At 41.2% G+C, this 12,556-nt stretch overlaps 1 protein-coding gene across 1 annotated transcript in view; it reads left to right on the top strand.

The window, feature by feature from the left end:
* The window catches only part of SNTB1 (syntrophin beta 1), a 110,252-nt gene that overhangs the window by 84,433 nt on the left and 13,263 nt on the right, over nt 1–12,556 (top strand). Inside the window, exon 4 of the mRNA XM_039549923.1 lies at nt 11,104–11,243. Within this exon, the coding sequence (XP_039405857.1) occupies nt 11,104–11,243 (140 nt within the window). The remainder of the gene's footprint in view (nt 1–11,103; nt 11,244–12,556) is intronic.

Raw genomic sequence — 12,556 nt, 5'->3', positions numbered from 1 at the left:
AGGAGATGCAGAAGTGAAGCTCTCCTGACCCCCTACCTATCTTTAGAAAATCTCACTGGCAGCAGCAGTTCTTTTCTGCCTTGGTCAGTTGTGTCAAGCTGTGTGTCTGTAGCTATGTTTAGTTCAGAGCACAAACATGAGGCAGAAATGGAAGCTTTTTGGCAAGCAAAAAATGTGATTTTCAGCCCATTCACACAGAATGGTGTTAATTAATAGATTGTTTTCTGACAAATAGTTAATTGTGCCTGACTGTTTTCCATGTGGCTAAGGAAATAAAAAAGCCAATGAGGACATGGTATTTAAAAATCCAGAAATTTGGTGTGAAACTGCTGATATGATAGCCAGTGCAATCCCATTTGCTATACTTCTAAAATGGGTTATGTGAATATTAGCATATAACCATGTAATGAAATACATAGTTCCCAATTTTCTTTTTGCAGTGTTACTCAACTGAATTACTCAAGATTTTTTATACCAATATATAAAAGATGTTTAGGCCAGTACAAACTACAAAAGAGATTTCAATAAATAGACAAATATTTATCTCTATTGTGGGAATAAAAGCAAGTTAAATAGTTTGTAAAACTTCCTAGTGAAATTTTCCTTCAGGGCAAGTGTATTTCTAACACCAAGGGTGGAATAAAGTGTAGTCACTTGGTAATATTCACACGTGTTTGTCTTCTTGGAGTTTCCACTTTCTTGTAGGTGCAGAAGTTATAGCAGCTCTGTGATGTTCAAGTTATCCTCAGCCAGCTTGTACTGTAAATGGCTGGCACTTGTTGGCTGGGGTGATTTATTAGCCCACAGCAGGAGAGAAACTTCCATTGATCAAATCAGTTGGTTTGTGAGAACATATGTCTGTTGTGCCAAAAATAATTTCTCTTTGGATATGTGATATGTTTGTTAAGGGATCTGAAAGTCTAATGCTCTTACCAGCATTAGATTTTATTAAATCATGTATTTATAAATCATGTATTCCAGGGATATTTCTTAAATCTGAAATCTTAGTTTCTCATCCTGGCCGTACAGGTAGATAACCTGTAGCATGCAATTTGGTTATACTGACTTTGGAGATTAACTTTATTTCTCCCAAGTTTTTCTTCTAGAAGGATGTTCAATTCTCAGTAGAATTTCCTGTGAGTAGTTAAATGCTGTAATTATTTTAAAAATACGAAACACTGAGAATTAGAACAGATAGAGAGTATTAGCTTTCCAAATTACATAGCTTACAGCATGTAATTTGCTGATACTTGTAGGATTTGGGTCTGTAGATTGATGGCCCTAATTGTGTATTTTTTAGTAATCTAGATGAAATAACATGGCACAGCACTAAATCCATTTGTCCTGTGAGGCTAATTTAAAGCTCAGCATAGGTAACTGCCAAGCAGAATATTCTTTATTTGTCATCCTTGTGTAGCTCTGTTGAATATTCATAGTTTCTATTAACACATGGCCTTCAATATTTGCTATTTCTTTTTGTTTTAGATAGTAGATTTAATTAAAAGAGTTGTTGCTGTAAACCTCTGGGCTGTGATCTTGCTTGGTCTTCTAATATAAATGGTATCAGATCTGCGAAAGTAATGCCTTTTGAGAAGTGCCAGCTCACATCCTGACTATAGGTGCCAACCTCATAGCTTGAATACTTTTTACTTTATGGGTATTTCTTCTACTGCATCTTCTGAAATATATAGGGTTTATGAAAGCTGAGCTTTCATTTTTATTGTATGTTCCTGGCCACAGAGAAAAGCTTGAAACTATGGAATGTCAGCAGAGCAAAAAGGCTTGTTGTATCAGCAAGAATTAAAAATGTATTTTAAATACCAGCCAAACCTCAGACTGATTTTCGAGCCCCAGTTGACATCCCCAAGGGAACTTTGGCTAGCTAGAGCTGGTAACAGTGGTTTCCTATTAAAGCTGCCTTGCTGGTTATTTTTGCTTCATTAGGGATGTGTGTGTTTCTTCATCTGCCACACAGTTAGTGGTGACAGCTGTCCAGCAAATCACAGACCAGTGACAAACTGCAGTTATCCTCTAGCTCTGAACTTCCTCTCCTGCATTCTCCCACTTACCTGTTTCCCCGGGTTACAGTAATGACCATCTTAAAACTTCTTTCAGCTAAAAAAGCAAATTCAAGTTTTGTATTAGTCTCCCAAGCATGTAATGATACCCGAACTCACAGCAACCCCAGGACCACAGTGGCATGTGCTCCAGTATGGGCAACAATTTCCTAATGGTGAAACTGGCCTAGGACAACCATACAGTAGGTGGGGATTTCTGTCAGGGAAGGTTTTAAAGAACAGGCTGGACAAATCTTGAGAACAAAGTCTGTCATCCCCTGAGCAGTGTTCATCTTTCAAGTCACCTAGAGGTTCTTGGAGTGACACAGCTGGTGAGAGAGCCAGCTCTGGAAGGCACCTGACTGGACCTGTTGTTTAGGAGCAGGACCGGTGTGATGTGATGGCTGGAGGTTGTCTTGGGCCTGGCAATCACAAAATGTGTTTTCAAATTTTGGAGAAGTAAGGAGGGGGGTCAACAAAACCAATAGCATGGGCTTTTGGAGGGCAGACTTTGACCTGTTTGGGAGACTGGTTCAGAGGGTCCCTTGGGAAACAGTGCTGAAGGGCAGAGGTGTCCAGGAAGACTGGACAGTGTTCAGGAAGGAAATCTTAAAGGTGAGGGAGCTGACCTTCTGTGTGCTGAAAGATGAGCTGGTGGGGATGAAGATGATCCTGGCTGAACGGGGAGCTTTGATTGGAACTCTCAGGATAAAAAGGAGAGTTTATGACCTTTGGAAGAAGGGACAGGGAACTCAGGAGGACTACAAGGATGTTACGAAATTATGCAGGGAGAAAATTACAAGGATGAAAGCCCATGTAGAACTTAATCTGGGTACTGTGGTAAAAGACAATAAAAAATGTTCCTATAAATACATCAGCAAAAAAAAGGAAGACTAAGGAGAATCTCCAGCCTTATTGGATATGGGGGAACACATAGTAACAAAGAGTAAGAAAACAGCTGAGGTACTTAAAGTCTTGTCTCAGTCTTTAATGGTAAGACCAGTAGTTCTTCAGGTACCAAGCCCCCTGAACTGGGTTAATGGTTGGAATCGATGATCTTAGAGCTCTTTTCCAACTAAAACCACTCTATGTTTCTATGGTTCTATAATTCTATCCTCGGCCCTCTCTCTATGAATCTACGCATTCATATTTCTGAACCAGTGGTTGGCTTAAGCCTTCTTGGAAGGCAGAAAAATAATATTCTCAATTTTTCAGTGGGGAAAGCAGTACTTTTGGTTAGATAGCATTTCTCTTCTCTACAGATTCCTTAGGAAACTAACAAATACCAAATCAAACAGAACTCTCCAAAAGGGCAAAGATTTTAAATTCGGTTTTGTCTTGATTAAGTAGTGAAAGAAAGTGAATTGGATATTAAATGGAATAGCTGTTCATTTCTTACCTTTACTGGAACCCTGGGATCCACTCGTGCCAAGATCCACCTGAAGACGTACTGGATGTTCTCCCAGCTCTCCATACTGTCTGCCAGGGTGTAGCAAACTGAATACCTCTTTGGTGAACAGGGGTCTCTTGAAGCTCAGCTGGGTTTTCAAGGGAAAAAAAATCATCCTGCCCAAAAGAAAATACTGAATATGATAAATGAAGATGAAAAGTGCGTGTTTAAATTTCTACCCCTCTCCCCCAAAAAAACAGGTATGTTGCTTGAGTATTTTAGATAGCTTGTGGAGATCTGTCATTGTGCTGATGGAGGTACAGACTTTGTAACCATTTTAAAAAAAGGTTTCAAATAATCGAATGGCTTTGAAACTGACAACTAGGTAAATAAATAAATCAGAAAAAAAGACAAGCATAAGATTTTTTTTTTGTGATAAATCTTAATAAGTAGATTTGGATTCCAAATTATGACTAATTTTCACCAAATTTTTCAGGCATCTGTGGCTGTTCCACATTCTTTAAAAATTAAGTGAAATTATTAAGAATTCTAATTGAATTTTTGCTTTTTCAATAAGAATGTCCAAATATTTCTCAGCACGTGCAAAATTTCAGTTGATGAAGCATAGCATACAGATATTAACGGTTTTTTGAAGGTAACACATTTTTGTGCCAGGCATGTAGGGAATTCCCTCATTTGCTCGAGGTCATTAGTTGCATTGCAGTCTGTCAGTATTACTGAATATTGATCAATGACACACAGACTGAAATGACACAGTATTCTGGATCATCCTTCAGGCAACATAATAATGAGAACGAAACATCTTGTTCTCTCTGTATTGCTCCCCTACTATTTTTTCTTCCAGCATTTGTGATTTATTATGACCCTTGAGTGAAGTAGTCAAGTCTGTCAGTCTTCAAAAGGTACCAGTCATGATGGACCATTATTTCTGAGACTGAATATTAGGGAAGACAATGTGATAGACAAAGGCACAGAACATCTCCTGGGACAGATTTCAGTCACTATAGTTTTAATGTAGACATCAATAATTACCTGTCCTTCACCAAATAGATGCCATAATAATTTCAAATTGCATTTTTCATGTTTCAGCCATCATTAAAAACTACAAGCTGCTTTCAAATCAAAAGTCCACCTCCAGCATTCACATTTGATTGGATGATTTTGAAAAGTGTTCTTGAGCTGCTATTTAGAAATCCACACACTTTTACTGGATTGAAAGATGACACTCTTGTATCTTTTGAGGCAATGCGTGTTATTACTCATTTATCCTAATGTGGAACCCATTTGATCAGCACCAGTCAGATTCAACTGTAAATTATAGACTCTTCAGGGACAGTTGAGTTGAAACTATGGTGTCTGCACATGGATTCTGCTCTTGTACAATTACCATTATGCCCCACTGATGATGATGAACTCCCTCAAAAAGTGCTTCACCTTGGCTTGAACAGAAAACTCTGCTCACAGCACAACTCCAGCACACAGTAACCTGCAGGGCATAGCAGGGAGCAGTGGCTGTTCAGTGGCATACCTGTTTTCCTCATCACTGTTCTTGGGCAGTTGCACAGGAGATGTGGTAGAGCTTCCAAAGCCTCCAACACAAACTAGAATCCCTTTCCTTCTGTGGCTGACCCTGATGTGCAAAATAGCTCCATGGACTGAAGCAGAAGATACACAATCATGCTGTGCTTCTTCTGCATTTTTCCCAGGACAAGCCTGGCTTACTGGAGAAAGAGGACTGCTCCATTTTAAAGGGAAGTACGGGTTTTCCCCCCACCACTAGGTTTTTAGTGCTTTGGGGTCCAGTGGTTATTTTGGAGACAACACAGCTCCTCACCTCTCCCAAAACTAAGCTGCATCTTAGAAGTACAGTTTCTCCCAAATTTTAATTTTGTGATTTTTATTTCAATATTTATTCAACTTCAGGCAGCTGCTGTCACCAGCTTTTTGGTGATATGTTCATGACGCATGTTTCAGAAAGCAAGTTTACAGCCACTCTCATGTGCAGTCTGAAGAGCCCAGACAATGCACAAATAAGTTATGCATGAACACACAACAGATTCAAAGGTGTCTGCTAATAGCATCTTCACTTCTATCCTGACTGTCCATGCTCAGCAGTGCCTGTAACTGAGGCTGTCAGTGTATTCCTGCTCGGGGTAATGCAAGAGTTGGATCAGTGTGGTCCCTGCTGTGGTTCCCACCTGACCTCCGTGGCTCTGGTTGCTTGCGCAGCACTGGTACCTTGGCCAATTGTGTGCATCACTTGCTCACTGCTCACTGCTTACAGGAGGCAATATTGTGCCCTTTGGGGGATTTTTGTGTGTGCATTGACTTTAATCCAGATCTGATAATGGCACAAGCCACCTCTGAGCTGTCACTGAGGTCAAAGAAAGAGAAAAACAAGACCGGACAGATTTTCATTAGCTTTTTTTTTTAAACCCTAAACAATGTGCACATTATTTTCTGTTTAAAACTACAGAGTTTAGCAGCAAAACACATCTCATCTGTGTGTAGTATGGGAGGTGTTGATATCCCCTGCCTACGGCTGTCACTTACACCCTCTCCTGCATTGCAAATTGCCTCCCATCAAATGAGCTCACAGAAATATCAGCGTTGTTGCATATGCTGGGGTTTGCAGGATGTATTTCTGTATCCCTGCTGTTCATCTTGCAAAAACCCTTTTCAGTCCCAGCTGTTATTTTCAGGAACTGACAAGTGGGTTTCTGTAAGTTAATCAAATTTATTCTAAACATGGATGTAAGCCTTCATCAAAAGACAATGAAGAGGCAAGAAATATGTAGCAGAACATATCCCAGCCTGTGTCAAATCTCAGCACAGAGAAGAGGTAAAATAGCAAGAAAATTCTTTCTTGGTTGTTCCTCCTGTGCTCAGTGTAAGAGGATAGTGTAGGTCTGGGATTTGGGAGGAGGTGTTGGAAAAGGGGGTTAAACCACTTACTGTAAACATAAATTTGCTGCCTACACAGTGGTCTTGGAAAAGACACATTTTGGATACTTGCTGCAGTGGAGTCTGCTGGCAGTTTATAATTTGTTTACTAAACAGGGAATGTAATTGAAATGTCCCCTTTGGGGTAACAAAAATATAAAAGCTTTTCAAAGTAGACCAATGCCTCTAATTTAATTATCTGTGAGCCTCACAGATTAAAAGTATTTTTTCATCCATTCCTGGCAGCCTGAAGTAGATGAATAACTGAAATTCAAAGAACAACCTTTTGAAAAGGAGACCTGGCAGATGAAAGAGCAAAGGTCCAAACAGTTTGTAGAAGGATTTATCTCCACTGAGATGCCCACTGTCTTTATGGCAACTAATTATATGTGAAAACTCTTAAAGGTTTGGAAGCTGTGATACCCATTGGGGGAGACAGGGGTCCCCATCACTTCAGGCACAACAAGCTGGCTCCTTTGAAACACGGCTGTGTACCAGGGGAGTTACTCCTTAAGGGTACATTGTGAGCAGTGGCCAGAAAAGCAGCAGGAGCAGAGTGGCCATACGGGTAGTGTTGAGCTTGTGTCATTGCTTGCAGTCAGTCCTTCACACCGCAGATCTGGTCCCAAAGCAAAGCCTGGAGCAACACTGCAAAGGCATTGGGGGGCAGCCGGAGCTCGGGCCCTCCTCGGTGCCGTGGGGTCTGGCGTGTCCCAGCCCCGCGTGTGCCGCCTGTGTCCTGCACTGAAGCGTGTTTGCCCTTGTGTCAGCCAAAGGCTGATGGCCAAGTCTCCGTGTAGCTGCTGGAATACAGCAGCTGTTCTTGCACACGTTTTGTCTGCCCCCACATCCCCGTCTGTTCCCGCTGTGTCTGTCATAGGAGCTGCCCCAGCAGAGACTGTGGTGTCCATGTGGAAACACGGTACACTTGACCTGACTTTGCAGGGGATGTCTGTGTCTGTACAAGTCATAAACACAGGTCTCCTCTGGTGTCATCCCAAGCCCAGCCATCATGTTGTTATACGCAAAAAAATTAGATTTCACCCCTGCAGCACATTAAATATTTTTTTAATTTGGAAAGGTAAACTGAAGAAGTGCATATGGGAAAAAGTGGCATTTCCACTTAAGGGGGTGAGTAAATGAGGAGAAAAGAGGTTTGGAGTAGCAAAAAGGATTCTTCACTCCACTTGGTTTTTTTTCTTAGAAAGTATTCTCCCTTTTCAAGTTTTTGCTTTAAGACTTTGATCTAGAGACACAGTGTGTCTAGGAAAGAAAAAAATCAAGTTGGCTTCTGGTATAAAGATTTACAGCTTAATTGAAGTGGAATTTCACCTGGGAATATAAGCAGTGACCCCAGTGACACATAGAGAGGGAACACTGGTACCTGTTGCTTGGAGGTACTTGAGCAGTGCCCAGAACACCAGCAAAATATTTACTGATTCATTTTGTTGTGGAGTACTGATTTTTCTTTTCTGTAGTTCATCTAGATTTGATCTAACAATTTTGACTTTGAAAAAAGGTTGAGTTTGAAAAGTTTTTTAGAGTGGTGATTTTATTTGTCTGCAACAGAGATCAATGCACTTTGAATTGTACATGTGCAAGTGGGAACTGGAGCAAAGAAACTGTAGTGCAAGTGCCAGAATTCTGCAAAATTCTGGCTAAGAATCTGGCCCTAATTATTATCTAAAACAGTGCCTCTAACATGTATCTCAAATGATATTTAAATTTTCTCTTACATAGGCATTTCATGTTATCTTTATGGTATGTCAGATATTAAAGCCTTTAAAACTTGAACAAATCCTTCACTTAGCTGCCCATAAGCAGCATGTTTTTTGCTTTTGTTTTGCAATTTGCTATTATACCCATGCTTGGTATGACATTGCTTGATCTGGATTAATTCCCCATGCTGTTTTGTGAAGAATGTGCCCTGTAGGCTAATGGTATATTTGCAGCCTCTCTTCTTCCTTTGTAAAATTTGCTATTACTATTTACAAGACAGCATGTTGTCTTTGACACCTTCCAGAAGTGCCAACTGCCTGTTGAACAGCATGGCATCAGCTGTTACAGCCTGACCCAAACGGTACAAAATAAGGGAACAGTGATACGATTCAAGGTTTTTAAGGAAAGGCTGTATCTTTTAGATCAGCTGTTAGAGTTGGGAAAAAACAGACAGGCTTTCAGGCCCACAAATCCTTCTTCAGGTCTGAGATAGCAGCAGTGTTGCTTCCAGCAGCATTCCTCATCAGTGAGGCAGCTATGGTCCCAGTAAGGTTTAAAAAATGTGCTTCTAAGTGTGTGTATTGCATGGCCCTTCTCACTGGGGAGGGCTGCACAGCAGAACACAGGCAAACATTGTTCCTCTCCTCGCCTCTTCCCAGTACACACCCGACAAACAAGGGATCTATCCGACAAGGAGAGGTAGTGTAAAGTCACTTATTCTTGAGAAAAATCTTAAATACCTTATGACCAAGCCACATCACCCTGCTGTTGGGAAGGACTGGGGCAAAGCTGTGGGCTTCACAGTGCAGGTCGTTAACTTCAGGGTTCATGCTGGAATTCTGTCTCCTAATGTTTACAGATGTCCAGCAAAGAGTAGTGGTACTAGCCACCAAAATTAGTTTTATTCTCTTTCTTGTGATTGCTTTACAGGGAACAGTGTTTCCTGAAGTTTCTGGAGTCACTCTTGACTGACCAGCCACGTAATAGCAAAACATGTGATTGAAAATGCTACACAGGCAGGATGGTTCTGCAGAAAAGCTGTGAATAGTTCCCATAGTCTTTGGATTGCTTGTGGTCACAGAGGTTTCATATTTATCTTCCTTTTTCTTTCCTGGAAAACTTTGAGAGTATGTACTAAAACCTTTCTAGTTAAAGAACACAGGCAGGTGCTCCAAAATTAAATGTTAACATTAACTGTAACATTTACTTAACATGAACATTAACTGTGACACTCATTTCTATGTTCCCACGCTAGGAACTGGAGTGTTAACTGTAGTTAATAAATGTGGTATTAAGAAGCTGAGGATGCTTTTTGCTCACGTGAATATTTTCATGGTACATGGACTGTGAGAACTCTGGATTTTGCATTCTTTTGTGAGTGTAGTAACAGGTGTGTTAATTATGTGGCTTCTCTATTCGGCCCTATTTGAAAATGAAAGATTGTGTTTCAAGAAACTGTCACCACAAGAAAATTGTAAATAAGTATTAATGCTTCTGAAGAAATTGAAAGGATGAACTGTTTATGACTTCAAGAGAAATGAACAACCAGTGAACAAGTAATGCTGTAAACAGGAATATGATTATTGGAAAAGCTTAATTCAGAGGGAGAAATACATCTTAAAAATTGCACAACCCAAAAATCTTAGTTTAAGATCTGCTTTGGGCATTGGTGTTCTGATGTAAAGGTATGTTACATCAGTCCTGAAAGCCCTTGAAAGTTTAGAAATTTGCAGGAGCCTGGCTTTGTATAAAACAACTGTTTCAAATGTGGTTCTGAATTATCATACCTGGGTGTGCCACTCCCAGCCTGGCCAAACTTTGATCCCTTTTATATTTCTCCACCCAACGATGTGCCCATGGCAAGTAGGCTGGGGTCAACCATAGAACAGCCTTGATAGCTGCTTCTTTGTCCCCGAAGAGGTTTTAGTGGAGGAATCATGTAGATGACCAGATTCTCTGGTGAATTTCAGAATTTGTTTCATTCCTTTCAGTATCCAGCCAAGATGTTTGTGTTTGAAAGCATGGCTGTGAGTGTTACTATGGACCAGTGTTTCTTTTTCTTTATGTGCACCAAAAGGAAAATTATTAGTTTGTCAGTGAAAGGGCTTCATTCTTGCTTAAAACAAAGGTTCTTTCATATTCCCAGCTATTCTAAGACACTTCTATGCTGCCGGAGTAGAATATGTAAAAACCAGGATCCGTACTTGGTCCCCATAACAGTAAATGTGTTGCCATGTGGACATCACACATCTAACCTGCAAAGTATAATTCCACATCTGGATTCTACAACCAGTAAAGGGCTCTGATGCCCCAGTCTTTAGACATCTTTGACAGACAGGTTTGAAATGTGAAGGCAGATCCATCACCAAGTCAATGTTTGAGATCAACCCCACATTTAGGTTGGATCTCTTTATAAACTGGCACTTGTAAAACTGAAGGAATGCTATGAAGGAAGGAGAAGCAAAAAAAAAGTGAATTGCTGAGGAAAAAAGCGTCTGCTCCCAAACCACTAGTTTTTGCTACCTGACACTCTTCCTTAATAGTGATGATGTTGCAGCTTTTTTTACTCATGCAAACAGAAACAGCAGCAGCAGTGTCCAGCACTCAGGTTAATGTGCCAGCTACACATGAATGGTGCACATTATAAATATACATTTAAGGTCTTTCCATGCATACCATAGCTAAGTAACAGCCAGCTCCACCTCAGTGTTCTTCCAATACTGCATTTATGGAGTAGCCTGTAGTAAGGGAAGGCTGGAAATGGCAGTGCTAATGGGAGCAGCAGATGACTTTGCATGTTATTCCATTTCTGCTGCATCTGATTATAAATTCAGGTGGGAGATGTCAAAAAGCCAAAGAAGTAATACTCTCTTGCGTTCATCTTCTCACCCAACTCGATATGTTGTCTTATCTGGCTTTGCATGCTGGTAGTTTTGTCTCTTGTTGTTTCTATGAGACTTTGCTCTTTTCCAGGTGCCAGGAGACAACGAGAAGCACTGGAAGCCAGTGTTAGTGGTTTTGACAGAGAAAGACCTCTTAATATATGAGAGCATGCCACGGATGAAGGAAGCCTGGTTCAGCCCTGTGCATACCTACCCCCTGCTTGCCACCAGGTACCTGTGCTTTTTTATCATGACAGCTGTCAGGAGCAGTGGGAACAGCTGAGTCATCCAGGAATGTGTACGGCTGGTGCACAGCTGTAGCCACACTTGAAATGTTGTGGTTGGAGAAGCGGGTTCTTCTTCAGTGGGCCGATGTGCTGAGCTTAACTCCTGTCTTCTCCTCCATTTCAAGTTCTGGCTGAGGCTGATGGCCAGAAACTCACTGGGATTTTGGATGTGGCCACTTGGCCTGGATACAGAGGCAGGAGTGCTGAAAAAGCCATGATCTCTATCTCTTGAGATTCCTATCTCAGTGTGCAACCTGTGAGCTTGGCAGAAACACTGTGACTTCCAGCTGCTCCTTCAGGCCGAAAAAAAGTGAACTTGTTGCCCCAAGTTGAACATGCTGGTGTGGCAGTTCTGCACCACCAGTTTGGGGCTTTTGGAGAGTTCCACATGTGATGGAGACACTTTCAGCACAGCTTCTGTTCCTGCTCTAGCAAATGAATTCCTGGCTTTTTTTAGCTTAAAATGGTAAGCTTGGAAGACTCATTCTTGAATCTAGGTTGGAAATAACCATTGGCATTATTTTGAAGGTATCCATCAACACTAATTCAGAGAGAGCTTTCCCATGGTTGCCTTTATTAAGTGGAAACTGTTTGTGCTTCTCGATGTGAATCTTAATCATGTTTCTCTGCCAGTATGGTCAAAGGGATTGAGAAAGAGCTGTTGTTCCTTGTTTCAGCCTTGCTACAGAACTCTATTATACCATTTTCAATGAGTTCTCATTCAGAAGGGCTGGTTGCCCCTGGCCAGAAGCAGTGGGTCTTTTACTGCACTCTCATTAGTTGATTTTTGTTCTCTGTCTCTCCCCAAATGAACTGAGGCTTTGCTGCTAAGTCATTATGTTAAAAAAATAAAGTTGAACTCACTGATTTACATTGATGGTTGTTTGTCCCAGTCTACCTACCCATGACAAAGCTTTCAGACTTCCTGGGAAGCCAGCTACTGACTTCCCCTTTGTTGCTGTAACATGCTGTGAGAGACACCAGCTTTGCAGCGTGCTTGCATGGTGTAGTGCTGGATGTTGACAATTCCAGGTGGTAAGTCCCAGTGAAAGCTGGGTAAAGTATTGCAGCTGGAGCCTGTGTCCAGGTGTGTCACTAAGCCTTAGAGTTTGAGAAGAAAGAGCGCCCCAGCAGAAGGTGATGCATTTTCTCCCCTTTTTTTCGGGGTTTCATTTTCATGTGGGCCCAAATCCTCCTTAAAGTGACTGGAGATCTTGCAGTGCACCCTGCCTCTTCCTGGCCACACATCGTCATGTG

Source organism: Corvus cornix, chromosome 2 (genome assembly GCF_000738735.6).
Source record: "Corvus cornix cornix isolate S_Up_H32 chromosome 2, ASM73873v5, whole genome shotgun sequence".
Taxonomy (NCBI): domain Eukaryota; kingdom Metazoa; phylum Chordata; class Aves; order Passeriformes; family Corvidae; genus Corvus; species Corvus cornix.
Note: the sequence above shows the minus strand (reverse complement) of the source record. Positions and strands in the feature narration are given on the sequence as shown.